Here is a 15,349-nt window from a genome sequence, read left to right on the forward strand (position 1 = left end):
TGATAGCGTGACAACTGCAAGGCTACTTGACTTGCGTGACTGCTGCTGCCAGAGTCTGTCATCTCTATTTTACTGCGAGACTATGCAGGTCTTTCCCTCGCGTGGGTGTGTGTGTGGTGTATATCCCCGTGGCGTCTAAATTCACACTCACTCCCTCGCTCCCTCCGAACATTGATCTGATCGCTTTAGCTAGAAGTGTAATGCTCTCTGCACATGCTCCATCCGAACTACATAATACATTCTGATACCTGTGAGCACAGCAATTTTTCCCAGAGGTGCTTGAGTCATACTGTGACAAAGCAACTGGACTACGATATGACAATATGTGGATGGGCAGGAGAGGGGAAGATGACTCAGGTTCTCGGGCAGTGTAGATACAGATGTTGTTTGACAAGTTCAACTGCCACATGTTCGTGACATCCATGTGGAGGGCGACCCCCCACAGACACACAGCTTTCTGCCGTAAGCCCTCAGAAATAAACAGTATTAGGCAACAAAAGACATGCAGCACCTTTTGGACGGCTCTGAAGCTTTTGAAATGGACATGATGTATCAACATAGATTAATATAGTTTCCAATATTCTCAATATATTAGTCAGTTGGGGCTTTACAAACATCTGGTAACAGAATGTTTTGGAAAATCAAATATTTTCATGAAAACACTGCTTTATGTCTTAATCCAACATGTCAACGTGGGGAATATGTAAAAGCTTTTTTAAATGACTCAATTATCTGTGATTCTGAGAATTTGTCCAAACAATGGACTAAAAAAGGCCTTATAATTATTCGGTCCAACAAGGACATAAACAAAGGCCAACATTTACATCAGAGAGTTCACCTTTATCCTTTGCTCTACAAAGCCACTGAAATGCCACAGTAAATGTCTGCAACCCAATTTCTTTTTAAAGGACTTTGACATTTGTATTCTTCTGGAACAAAAAAGCCTTGGACTTGAGACCTGAAAAAGTGTGTTATGGCAAAAACTATATTTTGTAGGATGATTATTGTAATGGCTTTCAAAATTGAAAGTCTTAGCAATTATATTATAGATGAATACAGTGGATTTATTTTTGACGTGTCCAAAACTATAATGGGATCTTTTAGTTTGGAATAGGACAGGCAAAATGTCTATCAGCTATACTTCTTTCCTTTATATAACAACCAGACATAAAACCATGACATATATATATTGTATTAATATTGGCTGCACTGTACTGCAAACTGTTTTTGTGTGTTTTCCCGATACATATTTCCCTTTATTTCCTGCATACTGAAGCCTTTAGGTAATGGAAACAGGCACCTGCTGCTGGCCTGCTCCGCCACATATCTGCATCCACTACACCCCCGGCTCCCATAACCGCCCCTAGGAGACTAAAAGCTTTGACTTACACATCTTAAGAGGTGCTTTGCACGCAGAGCCCAAAATAAGATATTGGTCCGCTAGATTTGGAAGCAAGTGAGAGGAGAGTTTGGATTGTCAGAGGGAGATGAAAGCAGAGATGATGGGGTCATGACAAACATGGAGACCCTCTGCCACCAGGAACACACTCACATCCTACACACACTGACTGTTAGAATGATATGGGTACGGATATTTTAAATGATATTTATGAAAGTTGGATATCAGCCAATGAGGGAAACCACACTCACACATTAGAAATACATTACAGTGAGTGTTCCTATCAGTTGGTAAGTCCAGGGCTTTGGCCAAGTGATATCTCAACTACATCAGGTCTCTCATCTGTACTAGTCAGTATTAAAACATGTTTTATTATTCTTTTGTTGACACACCAACTAAGGCACTTTAACCAAGCATTTAAATAATCCATATGTGTTGTAAATTCATGGTGTTTTAACTTTTTTATAAAAAAAGTAATTTTAATCCGTAGGTCTTTGGAGTTTAAGTCTCTTCATTTAAATATATTTATACTGTACTTTAAATATATACAATAAATTATACAATGTATGGTATGTTGAACATTCCTATTGGTCAACACTTGCCCACACAAACATGCACACATACTATAACTCGCACATACAAATACATGCAATCCTACCAAACACACACACACACACACAGAGACACTTCCTCCGCTTCCTCTCCTGGGTCCCATCACCATCACCACTAACTCACAGTTAGCTGTGAGGCCCGCTGCAGGTTGAGTCACGCAACGGGAGGCAGCACATCACTACGCTCAATCTATCCTTTTGTTACGCGCCCCATTGAGACAACCTAACACGTTAACAGAAGCATCAGTGGATCAGCTCCACACTGAGTGTGTGCACGTAGTTGTTGGCAGCAGATCAGTCACTTGTTGTTCGACCGATAGCCATTAGGATATTGAGCGTGTAGCAATGATATGATGCTAAAGCGATTCCCATGTAGCGTGCTGCTGTGTTTGTCCGATTATGACCTTCTGTCTGCTCTCATGCCTTCAACATAAACATTTGCCTTTCTAGGAACTAAACAAAAAATGTAAACTATATTCAAAACATGCATTGTGTCTATGAAAAAAACCCTAGAAATGACTTGTCAACACTTATTAAATCTGTGTCTAAAATCTGATTAAAGCTCTGAGGTCAACTGACAAAAAACGAATCTCCCATTTGCTCTGATTACTGTTGACAGGCTTGGTGTGTTCTTCTCACTCTCTTCTGCTCACTTTCACACACTACCACGTGCATTCAGACAGAGATGCGTGCACACACACACACACACACACACACACACACACACACACACACACACACACACACACACACACACACACACACACACACACACACACACAACACACACACACCACACACACACACACACACACACACACACACACACACACACACACACACACACACACACACACACACACACACACACACACACACACACACACACACACACACACCACACACACACACACACACACACACACACACACACACACACACACACCACACACACACACTCACACACTCACACACTCACACACTCACACACTCACACACTCACACACTCACACACACACACACACACACACACACACACACACACACACACACACACACTTCACTGGCTGCTCAAGCCGGCAGCATGTGTGAGAGTCCCCACCTCCTCCATCAGCTCTGACACTCCCGTCTCACCCTGGTGTCACGCAACACCACAGCTCCGCAAAGGAGGTCAGGGCAAAGGGCGAAGGGCACACACGCATACACACATTAAAAAAAAACTTTCCTCCCCCTCGTTCCCAATTCACACTCATTTACTCACACTCAGACACAATTGGTCTGCACACACAAAGACAAAAGCCATGTGGTTTCTTACTTCCAGGAGGAGGCTGCTTTCATGGATGGTGGTGCCCGGTAGAGTGCTGTCTTTCCTGGGTTCAGGGTTAGAGGATGCTGTGCTGATACTTTGCTTCCTGGAGGGCTTCTCATTGTTCCCTATAAAAGAATGAAATAAACCGGTCAATTGGCTTAAAGAGTGACTTGTTTGTGTTGAAACAATGAACCGCAATCAGTTTTTCAGTCAGTGTAAATAAAAGAGCAGCCACAAACATAAACTGTTTTTATTAACCTTATACAAGCAGGGATATGTGCTGATATATGCTGGGAAGTTATATCAAGCACACCTAATACAGAGTCCTGTCAACACAGGAAAGTTGAGTATGATAACAACAATGTCCAAACGTACGCTCGTCAATTCTCCCATAACCTTTATGATATGGCAGTAAGAGAATTGGACCAGCACTCGGACATGTGGCCGACACATTAACTGTAACACCAGGTATTAGTCTGTGTGCTGGGGCCGTCTAACAAGACCAAACATTAGAGGATTTCACGACTTTACAGGATTCTCCCCACACGATATAGCAACACGCACATGTAAAGCTCACTAAGAGGGTGAGGTAGAGCACAGCATTTTGGTGCGTTTTGGGATGATTTTTGAAATGCTAAAATTGACTTATTCAAACTGAATAAATAAATAAATATAATGCTGTTAAGATGGGCTTCATCCGCAAAACAGTGAAAGCTTTCTAGGTCCAACTTTTTTGGCCGAGTCTGACCTCTTTGTGGAGCAGTCCAGAACAAAGGAACATTCTTCTTTGAATTTCAAAGAAGGGTCCTCTAAAGAGTCCTTAAACGCTAGATGAAGATTACTTAATTTTACTATAGTTAAATCTAATATAAAGAATTGTATCCTAAGCTCTTTGCACACTGTACCGCAATTCACAGCCCACCTGCTCTATTGTGCCATCTGATATTGAAAAAATAAGAAATATCCACTAAAGTTATAAAAATACCGCAAAGTAGAGTAAGTCACGCTCCATCTATTACTTTACATATGATGTGCTCTTTCCATGGAGAGTAAGCACTACTACCTACTATCATGCCAGAGTGTGTACACATTCAATTAGCCTACACGACTGTGGCGTGCAGAATTGTCACATGTGCATCGGTGACGTGTGCGTTGCGTGTTGGATGCATGTTTGCGTGTTTCTCTTATGGGTGTGCTGTCAGGGGGCATGTGGCTCACTACCAGAGATCAGCCCTTTTTTCTCCATCACTCATTGTAGCAGGCAGAGATTAGTCACGCAACACACACACCACTGCCTCATTACGAAAAACGATCTAAGTATGTATGCATGTATCTTCCGATGCTTCGTATAGTCCCCACCCCCATCGGATAACCCCATTACGGCTTCCCCTACCTCCCCCTTTAACCTTCTACCATCTCCTATCCCCTTGTCCATCCCTCCCCCCATCAACCCTTCATCTACCCTCCTCCTCTTCCTCATATCTCCGCCCTTTCTTTGTTTAAATCGGCATCGCAGCCACGATTTCGTGATGCTGAAAGAGTTCCCCTTCTCTAAAATCCACTCCGAATCACGCGATGCCCCCGTTTAATTTCCCATCCATACATTTCCTCTGGATTAACTTTTTAATCACTTTTTTTCAGCAGTAGCTACAGTACATCCGTTTTATTCAACCTATGAGCGAAAATAACGGCTGCAATGTGTTCCTCTGCTTAAAATCAGGGTACGGGTTGATGACTACACTGACAGGCAGCTTAGTAAACTCATGAAGCCCAATAATAACGTTAAGTATTTTGTCATCACCTCCGCTAGGTGCAAACACACACAAATAAACAGACTCAGACAGCCACACACACACAAAACCATTCTCTTCCATTACTGCAATATCATCCAACCGGTGGAAACTAATGCAGAGGGAAATGAGGCTAATAAGCCTCTTTATTTTCCTCCTTCAACGCCTCATGTATTTTTGTTTTCTCTCTTACGGCAGCTTTTGGAGAGGATGCAGCGTCAGGAAAGACAAACAGACGGGATGATTAATTATCGGCACAGGCACTTCCCCTGCCGACAGTACGGCCTTTATTCATCCCCGCTCGTGTCTTCGGGTTTGCTTTTCTTTGCCTCTATTTCTCCCTCTCTGGTCCATAAAGGAAAACAGAGTAGGTAATGGTGAGGCGTTTATGTGCTCTGCGTAAAGACAGGGTGTTAAGTAAAAAGTGACAAGAAGCGGGATGTAGATGCTGCCAAAGGGTGAGGCTGAAAGTGTCTAGCTCCTTCTGTCGGCCAGGTCTGTCTTTCCACTTCCACTGAGAACACGAAAGGTTAGGACCACCCGCCAAACATCAAGCTAGAGTGTCATTCAATCTGCACAATGCCTTGGATGAGGGACTATGGAGCGTGTAATGACATGAGTTTGGTTTGAGTCGTTGAAATGAAGAGATAATCTGATATTACAAAAGGGATTGAGATGGAATGAAATTGAAAACAGGAGAAAAGTCTTAAAGACTGCTTGTTAAACGTGATAGGAAAGTTATGTGGCTGAATTATTACATCAAGTGTTCCTGTTAGGGTTGTCCCTCATTTACAAAACTTCCGCTGGCGCTTGTGGTCAGAGACTAGGAATGAGCACATGAGAAAAAAAGTGTGTGAGTGTATCTAAGTGTGAGTTTAGGACACATTCCACATCAATCAGGAGTTTATTCTTGCAACCGCTAGGGGGTGAGGTGGCCCTTGGGCATATGGATTGTGTAGAGCACAGTCTGGGTGTGTTCTTCTGTTTTCAACACTGTCTCCTTTAAAGCCACTTCCTCCCACTGCACTGATAACAGCCAAAAAAGAGAAATGTGAAGAGAAAGAAGAAACCTCCATATGGAGAGAGGGGGCTGAAAGGGGGGTCTCTGTGGACCTGTAGTGTCACCGACATGCTTTTATTCTGACGATAATGGAGATCAAACACAAAGGAATGTCTCACAAAATGATAAGAAATTAATATTTCAATAGTCCTGTACATTCGATTTAGAGTTGGCATGGCATGGCATGACATTATGTTGCAGAGCACTGCTGAAAAGTGTTGCATGACTCGGAGCGCTTTATAAATCGTGAGTACAAGAGTAGCATGCATTTTGAACCGAATGGTAGGTGATACTCCAGGCCCATTCTTTAGATCAATCTCCTATCCAGAACAATGTGCAGCGGGGGGACAGGTAAGTGTTCATACATGGCTGCTCATAGTCACAACACCAGCTGCTGCACGGGACCTCTCCACCTGCATGCATATTACTCCAAATCCATTCAAACAGGTGGTTATGCTGCTTTATCTTTTGACTATTTCTACACATTTCATCGCTCATACCCTGCCAGTTTCAAGTCATTTATGGAAAAAAACACAAGACAACCTCCAAAAATATGAAGCACTGTTGTAGATTAAGCTAGCAAACCATACATTAAGTAGTTGTAATTAGCTCCACATTGACCAAATATAACAGTAAAATGTGTCTTTACAAATACTATAATAAGTAATAGTTACACTTGCAAGTGCTATTTTACTGCATTGTAATATATATATTTTTTTATACTACATCCATAGTTATTCAAGCAACACTTTTGAAACTTGACTTTTTTCCTTAATACTTTTTTCATCAATAGAAAAAAATCCAAACTTATAGGAGAAATGTATTTATTTTCTATTAAATGTCTAAAATATCTGAGTGACACATCCATGCTCTCGTTCTGCCTGATTTCAGCAGCATGGGTGCCATCTTTTGGCAGCTGATCCTCTGCTGTGTGTTTGGCTTGTAAAGAGCTCCGGACTTGAACATGTGAACACTGCGCAGCACAGCAGCCCCTCCCCTCCCACAAGGCTTGCGTGAGTAGAGAAAACTGTGTGTGTGTGCATATGTGTGTGTTGAGGTTGGGTTGGCTTACAGCCACTTCCTTTGCCTATTCCCGCCCCCTTCCCTCAGCGCTCTTCTTCTCTGTCTCTCTCTCTCTCTCTCCGCAGGCACAGGAAATCCACAGCAGAGAGAGCAGCACCAACACACACACACAGAGGGAGAGAGAGAGAGAGAGGGGGAGAGAGAGAAAGAGAGAGAGAAGCTGGCTGATCAAGGGCTGGTTGTCACGCGAGCGAGCCGTCTGTCAATCTCCCCCCCCTTCCTCCTGACAGGGTGCTGGCGGCTGGCCAAGGCCTTGCGTGCAAGCCGGCGAGCCACATTAGCCCATAAAGAATTTCATAATAGCAACAGCTGTTAAATATTGATGACTGCTGGCAAGCGCTCAATGGTGCTTCGCAAAAAGGTTAAGCCTGCGCTGTAATGGAAGCTAATACTTCATTATGCCACAGATCAAATGTCCGGATCTCGGCCTGTCCAAATCCAACTCGTACCATTTCAACTTTTTTCTTGTTTTTGCAATGTGGCAGAGGAGGGGATTCACTGAAAGAAAGTTTAAAGCAATTTCATAGTTTTGTTTGAAGACAAACAGGAGCTTTTGTTTAACTCTGTTCCAGTTGGTGGATATATAAAGAATGCATTAAACTACACTCATCAATAAACCTTGATACAAACGTTGAATCGGTGTATAATCTTTCTGATTCTGTTTTGGATGAGATTGTTTTGTTTCCACTTTGACATATAAGATTACATTTCAAGGGATTGACTGCAGGGATTTAGAGCAATTCCCTTTGTCTGTGAACAAAACAACATGTACAAAAATACTTTTCTTGGAATCACAAATATGTGTCTTTCAGAGGAGATTATAACGTGAGTGAGAGATTTTGTTTGAAGGGGGTGTGTATGTGGAGTTGCTAGGGGAAGTCTATCTCTAGAAAAAAAACCTTGAAAATAACAAAACAATAACCTTGGTACTGATGTAAAGGGGAAGTGATATTATGACCAAGCAACTGAGATCACATAGATCGGAGGTCGGGATGTAAACTCAATTGTTTCCACTTCTCTGTTTTGGTTGGCAAGCAGACACACAAGTCGTCACCATGCTGTAAAAGAGTGATATGTATGAGCCCTCGGGCAAAACAGACTTGTATAGCAACTGCTCCACAGTGTACTGCTACTGTATGTGGCTTGACTTCATAAAAGTGGCGCCGTGCACTCTCTGCATACACAACGCTGGAGGAGTTTTACAGCGATCATAATATGAAAGTAATCTAATTGCTTCTATAAATAGAGAACATGACTGATTGTGGCGCACATGTTTAATGTGAGCATGATGTTTGTCGGTTGAGAAAACAGTTTTTTTCTGATGAACCCGTTGAAGGAGCATGCAGAGTGAGCTTAAAAGGCTGTCTAAACACTCCTAAATCTGCCTTGTCAAGCCACGGGAGAATTAACCGCAACATAAGGCCGTGGTGCAATATTTATACAGACAATTAGAAAAACTAACAGAATGCAAATGGATGCAGGCCCAAGGAGAATGTGCTTCAGCCTGAAATGATGTGCTCTCCACTCACAGGAAAGTTGCGTTCAGGCATGAGTTGCGTGAGACGGGCCAGTTATGCAGGAAAGCTTTTAATTTGACTGTACCCAAATGAAGGCAACAGTGTATTTTCTAATTGAAGACAACAAGACGCTGCAGATTTCCTGCCATTGCCGAGGACCTGACCCTCAGTCTGCTCAGCGGGGGTGAGCTGAGGATACTCAGTCCCGCATGAGTCACATATATATCCGCGTAATAATCCTGCCTGGAGGGAGAACGGCAACACACGTGGACAAACTCTGAAGCTCGCACAAACAAACACACATAATGGGAGTATATTTGCAGGAGTGGAGGGGAAACGCCATTGTTAGGCCTGCTTTCCACTCTCTTCAGCTTGTCTCATTTGCTTCTATGTTTATCTTAAACTCCCTCTAATTGCCTCATTCAAATAGAGACATAAAACATTTCATTTTGGGGACATACTTGGACTTTTGTAGGAAACATAAGGATGCAAAGGGTACGCTTTTCTACATTATTGGCGTATATTATAGTAGTTTTCAGCCTACTGTGAAATGAATAGTAACAACTTATACAACACTCTTCTCTGAGATACACTGCATCACTGTAAAAGACATCATCCCTTGCATGCATGTATGCGTGGTGACTCTATCAATAGTTTTCCCCTGGATTCCTGTTTTGATGAGGATTGCTTGTTGCTCTCTCAAGGAGCTGGCGGTTAATAAAAGTTGCATTCAGGAACCCCACCTGGCCACAATAAAGCACCAGCCATCTATTTCTGTACTCACACAATCTCCATTTTTACAGCAGTCAAGATTCAAGAGCTCCAAAATTAACGTACACAGCATGTTCTCCTAAACTGTAAAGTTTATTTGCTAGTTGCTGTAAAGCCCCTCTCACTGATTCTGAGTTTAATTAGAGATACATTTGAAATGAAAACCTTTCAAGCTTTATAAACAAACAGAATCTTGAAACAGATGTGCTTTAAGAGGTGAATGCCATGTTGTACATTAGTTAAATATGATTGGAATTGCAGGGGGAAAGGGGTTTAAGCTGGAGAGGAGGGGCCATTATTTGTTGGTGGTTCCTCAAATTGACTTATTTAGGTGCAGGCCTAGTCAAAAAACTCTAAAGTAAGTCAACCAAATAAAAATCTCGACCATTAATGTACTGCAGAACACAGGGCTGTTGGTTCAAAATGTATAAAATAAACAACTACAAAGTGTTTACTATATAGCCCACTCATTTACCACTGAGCTTTCATTCAAAATTCAGCCTCCTGCTTATTGATGCTGAAAGAGGAACATTTTAACAACAACTGCAGGAATAATTATTAGTTTTCAGTGTGTCTGCATTCCTGCGTGATACGAAAAAAGAAGTTTACAGTCTGGAGTACCACATGCACCTCCGCTTTAGCAAACTGCTGGTTGTTTGTGTTGCGTGCCAACTAGTGTCCCTCGCATTATTGAAAATAACAGGGAGAAAGAAGCACAACAAGCCTCAGATTATCCCTCTCCTGTTCTCCTCCCTGTTGGCCACTGGAAGGCCACCATCACTTGTACTGCGGTCTCAACAGAACAGCAGGTTGTCTGGAAAAGAACCACACCTTTCATGAAAAGTTCATTTGATCTGATCCTGTTAGTATTTTCTTTTATCCATGCAACCTCTCCATAACAAGGGGGTAATCTGTTAAAAAGATTATAGTGTCGTTTCGGCCCATTGAGGCAAATAATAATGGGCAGATGGTTCCTCAGGCTGAATCCATATGGGAGGGAAACTACACTAATGCTGCTGCAGCACGCAATGCTAAACCAATGCTAACCACGGAATTCTTCAGGATATCAACAAGTTGGGTTCATTTGCTCAGCTTATACCACTTTAAGAAATCATTTTATTGGAAGAAATGTATACAAAGTGGCTTACATAATGTACTAATTAGGAAGTTGGACTGACTTAAAGTACTTTTACCGTCATTTGCTGAAACTCTGCTGGGGCAAAATGTCTTGTAAAAAAACATCCATCACAAAAGCGTTTTATAAACTAAGAAAACACACTTGTTTTTAAACATTGTTAAACTGTTCTTTAGCTAATTAAATGTGGTTTTAAATGGTTTACTTGGTCAAAAACAAAACCACAAAGTCAGGCAATACATGGTAACAGGAACAATAAATTAAGTAATGTAGTATGTCAAATGTAGTATGTCCCTTGCAGAATCTACATCAAAACACCACGCACACATGCCCAGAAAGGCCGGCTAATGTGTAATTAAATTAGTGTGAGCTGGTTAGGTTGTCAAGGGTTGAGGGGGATCAAGTGATAGCCATGATGCTGATCATGCTTTATGCATGAAAGCCATTAAGTTGTCAGTCAGGCGACTCTCAGAGGTGTTATGTGTCCAATGTGATTCTGTGTGTGTGTGTGTGTGTGTGTGTGTGTGTGTGTGTGTGTGTGTGTGTGTGTGTGTGTGTGTGTGTGTGTGTGTGTGTGTGTGTGTGTGTGTGTGTGTGTGTGTGTGTGTGTGTGTGTGTGTGTGTTGTGGTGTGTGTGTGTGTGTGTGTTTTGTGAATCAGGTAATCTAGAGCAATACTGATTGCATTACGTAAAGTTTCCTTCCCTTTATCTCTCTAATCATAACGTTATATTTGCAGCTGCCATCCCACCACAGCCCTTCATGGAGTTAAAAAACATTTTTTTATTACAATAAGTCATTTAAAAAAATCCTTTTTGTGGTGCGAGGCCTAGCAGTTTCAGCCTGTCAGCTTCGCTTTACCGTGAGTGACCCATCGCCTGCTTTTCTCACCAACAATATCACACAACAATTTGGCCTCTGACAGAGCTAATTCATTAGGCGACACGCTAACCCTACAATAATCTGATTATCCTTCTCCTAACACCTTGTCCCTGTGTTGTAGGCTATTAAAACTGGGACATCAGGCAAACACCAAAAACATCCAGAGGCGTTTTATCTAAAAAATGATGCTGCCTGTAAAATTAAGTTCAGTCAGACAACTCACGTGTTTCTTAATATGTTTATTATAAGCAGCATATAGTTTGAGTTTGGCGTCTAGGCTCGGGCCTCATCACTCCACAGATTTACAAAGAACATTGAGTGATGATTAGATAACTATCCCCCGAGCCTACAGGTGGAAGCTGGGGTGGAAGCTGGGGTGGTGGTGGCAGCTTAAATAGAGCGGCATGTTTAGGAGAATGTCTTTGGTTGGTTGTCAGAGGGATGAGGTGCGTCACATGTTAATGTGTGAATGGTGCTCGAGTTGACTGCCTGAACTAGCTCGCAGGCTTCGCCCCATTTGTGATTAAGCCTAGCCTAAGACTTTTGAGAAAATGACAACTACTGTCTAAGTGAGGACCGAACAGGCAAAACATTCTAGCTTACCTAGTGTTTAAGATGTTCTAATAATACTTGTGTGTATAAAAGTATTGAACACTAAAACAAAATAAAAGCTGGTGGCAGCTTTAATCCAACAACCATACTGTAGTATCAGCTTTCCTTGTAAATTTGCTCCAGGTGTATAAAATAACTGACTGTTTTACATATCCTTTGTCAAGTCTGGACATATCGTGACTGTCCACTTCACATTTTCCCATCTGTGCCCCTTGCATGTCATCACAACACTCTAATCCAAGCCTGTTTATACTAACAGTGTGTGCTCCTATCACTTCATTTGGCTCAGGGAGGGAGGACATACACCCCCTGTGCTATTGCCCAGCAGGCGATATGGGTATATGTGTGTGTGTGTGTGTGTGTGTGTGTGTGTGTGTGTGTGTGTGTGTGTGTGTGTGTGTGTGTGTGTGTGTGTGTGTGTGTGTGTGTGTGTGTGTGTGTGTGTGTGTGTGTGTGTGTGTGTGTGGGAGGTAAGGATATAAGGGGGCGGAGGGCATGATGGGGAGTGATGGTGGGATCACGCAAGCTTGCTAAAAGAGGCAAAGTCAGGAGAGAGTCACGCATGGTAGGGCTTTGCTGTGGATGCCACTCAGTCGCCACTGTACTTCCTGGCATCTGGTGTTAGCGTGATGCCACGAGTGTATGTATGTGTGTGTCTGTTGTGTCGAGTTTCCAACAAGTTAAGGGATTTTCGTGTAAATAAACACCGACTTGTCTGCCCTCTCCAAACAGGCTGTCACCGTGAATTGGAAGACTATTTTCTCACTGTACATGCGAAGCTGCCAACTGCAGCGCACACTAGCATGTTCACTTTCGAGGGAATATATGATACGCTACTCAGCCAGTAAAACTGTGGTGAAATTATTCTGGAGGAGCACTATCCTGAGACTTCAAAAATCCTGCGTTGTAATCTCTTGGTGTAGATTTTGGACAACAAGTCAGAATATCTTGACATATTCTGTCTGTAAATATGTCTTTAGAGTGCCTGAATCTTTCCTTAAATCAAAAAGGTTAGGGTGCATGTGTTTCTGGTGTTGTGACAATTGTTAGGTCAGGCTTAATTCGGCTCTTTGTGTGTGAGCACGCTTATGACACATGAATTGTTTGTGTGCCGTGGTGATGATCTCATCAACATGTGTCTAAATCTCTTCTCCTCCTCAGATGATACTCTTCTCACGGAAGCGAAGTTGGAAGCAGTGGTCAGTGAGTGAGTTTGTGTGTGCTTAAGTGTGTATTTGGATCAGAGAAAAAGAGCGATTGTTTGGGACAGCTAGGCAGAGCACAGAAGGGCAGAGCCGGGTCAGCAGAGCGGACTGAGTGTCATCGTCCACTGACCCAAAAGCCTCCCTGTCCCTGAATGACACACACGGACAAAGACCCTGACTTGCAGTCTAAAATGCATTTTCTGATCTGGAAGCTGTTCCAATATTGGTGGGCAAATATATTAATTACCGTACCTTGTAATTTCGCAATTTTCATGAACAACAATGATTGTTTAGCATTTGAAACAGAATTTAAAACATAATAAGAAAATAAAACTTTTGAGATGTTAAATCGTGGCTTCATGGTCCTGCAATGTGTTGAACTCTGCAGTTGATGGAGGCAAGAGATAAATGTGGAAAACGTTTCAGGCAAAGTTTCGAAAGCTAATTTGATTTATGTAAATAGTAGGTAACATCCAGTCATTATATAATTTGATTTGTTAGGATTTACATTACTTATTGAGACAGCTGCTGGACGAAATGCGAGATGAGATCATGTGCATCTGATATTGGTTTTCGAGTTGGAGATAGAAATGTAATCAAACAGAAATGCATGCGTGTATCTGTCAACTCTTCAAAACCAACAATGGTTAGGGCTTGGAGTCCTGATGTGACTTCTGGGAGTTTGGTACTTCACAATATATCATAGAATGTAATGTGCGGCACGCGTCACAAACTATAGCCTTGCAATTATCACCACCATACTAATAAGCCTCACATTACCCCATGTGTCAGTAAACCAACATTTGGGCGCAGCAACATATAAACTTCCACTTTGGCTCTTTAGTGTTGCTATACAGCTGAGACTTGTGGGTAACACCGCTGGACTAGGGCCCAAACTCCCCAACTTAAACCCCCAGTTCTGACAATTTCCATGCTTATAGTTAATTCATAAAGGTTATATGTTCCTCATCTTTGGGGGAGGAATCCTCTGGTATTAAATACTAATAAAGACTGATTAATAGATATATTAAAGATTTTGCCTGTAGTAGTAAGGTATATCTAACACTTGTGCACCCACCAAAGTGGCATCTACTTCAATCTTCTACTTACGTATTTATCTCTTCTAATCTCTGACGTTGCGATGACTACATTAACTCACCAAAAATCATCAAAGTTTAATCTTATCAAATCTAATCTGCCACACAGAGCGAGATGTGCCATGGCGGCTTTTATGAGTCTTGTGGTTTCAAACCAAGACCCAGAAACTCAAGTAGCTGCTTTTCCCACTGGGAGCCCCAAAGTCAACTTCAGTATCATTGCTTAACCGACATTTAACCCGTCTTTGTAAATCACATTGTATAACTCTGCGTTCTTGCTGAGAGAAATCTTTAAATGTGTGGAAGATTTTAAGTGATATGAAGATTGATTATACTTTTTTTTTTTCCATAGACTCAGCATGTGATTTCCAGGCAGAGAAACCGCGACCGAGACACCTCAAACCAAACGTGTGTGTGGAGTTGAAAACATGTGTTTCTGAAAGCTGTTTATCTGGAGCTGCTCTGCACTGTACTGTAAGCAACTATGCAGGCCTGTCCTCTAATATTTTCTGCTTGCAGCTGAATTCTTTATGAGCAGGACCACATAAATTCCTTTGCAATAGCTTCAGGATGTCTCCGGAATAACAGTAATATCTCTGATTTGGGAAAGTATTAGCAGCTCAACACACTGCTGTGACACTGCGACCTACTCACGCGAGGCCTCTTTCACCCTTTATTGCATTTACATCGTAAATTGTGGCTTGTTTTCAATTGAATCTAATAAGACAAGTATTTGGCTAATATTGTTTATAATACATTATTTTGATGATTCTAAAATGGCATAGAGTTAGATTGAATTTCATGGATATCAACTGATTTTATTTTATTATCTTATTTCTGTATCTTCAGCACAGAAGAGCAGAAAGAGAAAGAGAGACA

General features: G+C 41.9%; 1 protein-coding gene across 1 annotated transcript in view; it reads right to left on the reverse strand.

Annotated features, from left to right (window-relative positions):
* Positions 1–15,349, reverse strand: part of ahrra (aryl-hydrocarbon receptor repressor a) — a 56,282-nt gene that overhangs the window by 10,600 nt on the left and 30,333 nt on the right. The window contains exon 4 of the mRNA XM_034132601.1: positions 3,326–3,444. Coding sequence (XP_033988492.1) covers positions 3,326–3,444 — 119 coding nt within the window. The remainder of the gene's footprint in view (positions 1–3,325; positions 3,445–15,349) is intronic.

This window comes from Trematomus bernacchii, unplaced genomic scaffold (assembly GCF_902827165.1).
Source record: "Trematomus bernacchii unplaced genomic scaffold, fTreBer1.1, whole genome shotgun sequence".
Lineage (NCBI taxonomy): Eukaryota > Metazoa > Chordata > Actinopteri > Perciformes > Nototheniidae > Trematomus > Trematomus bernacchii.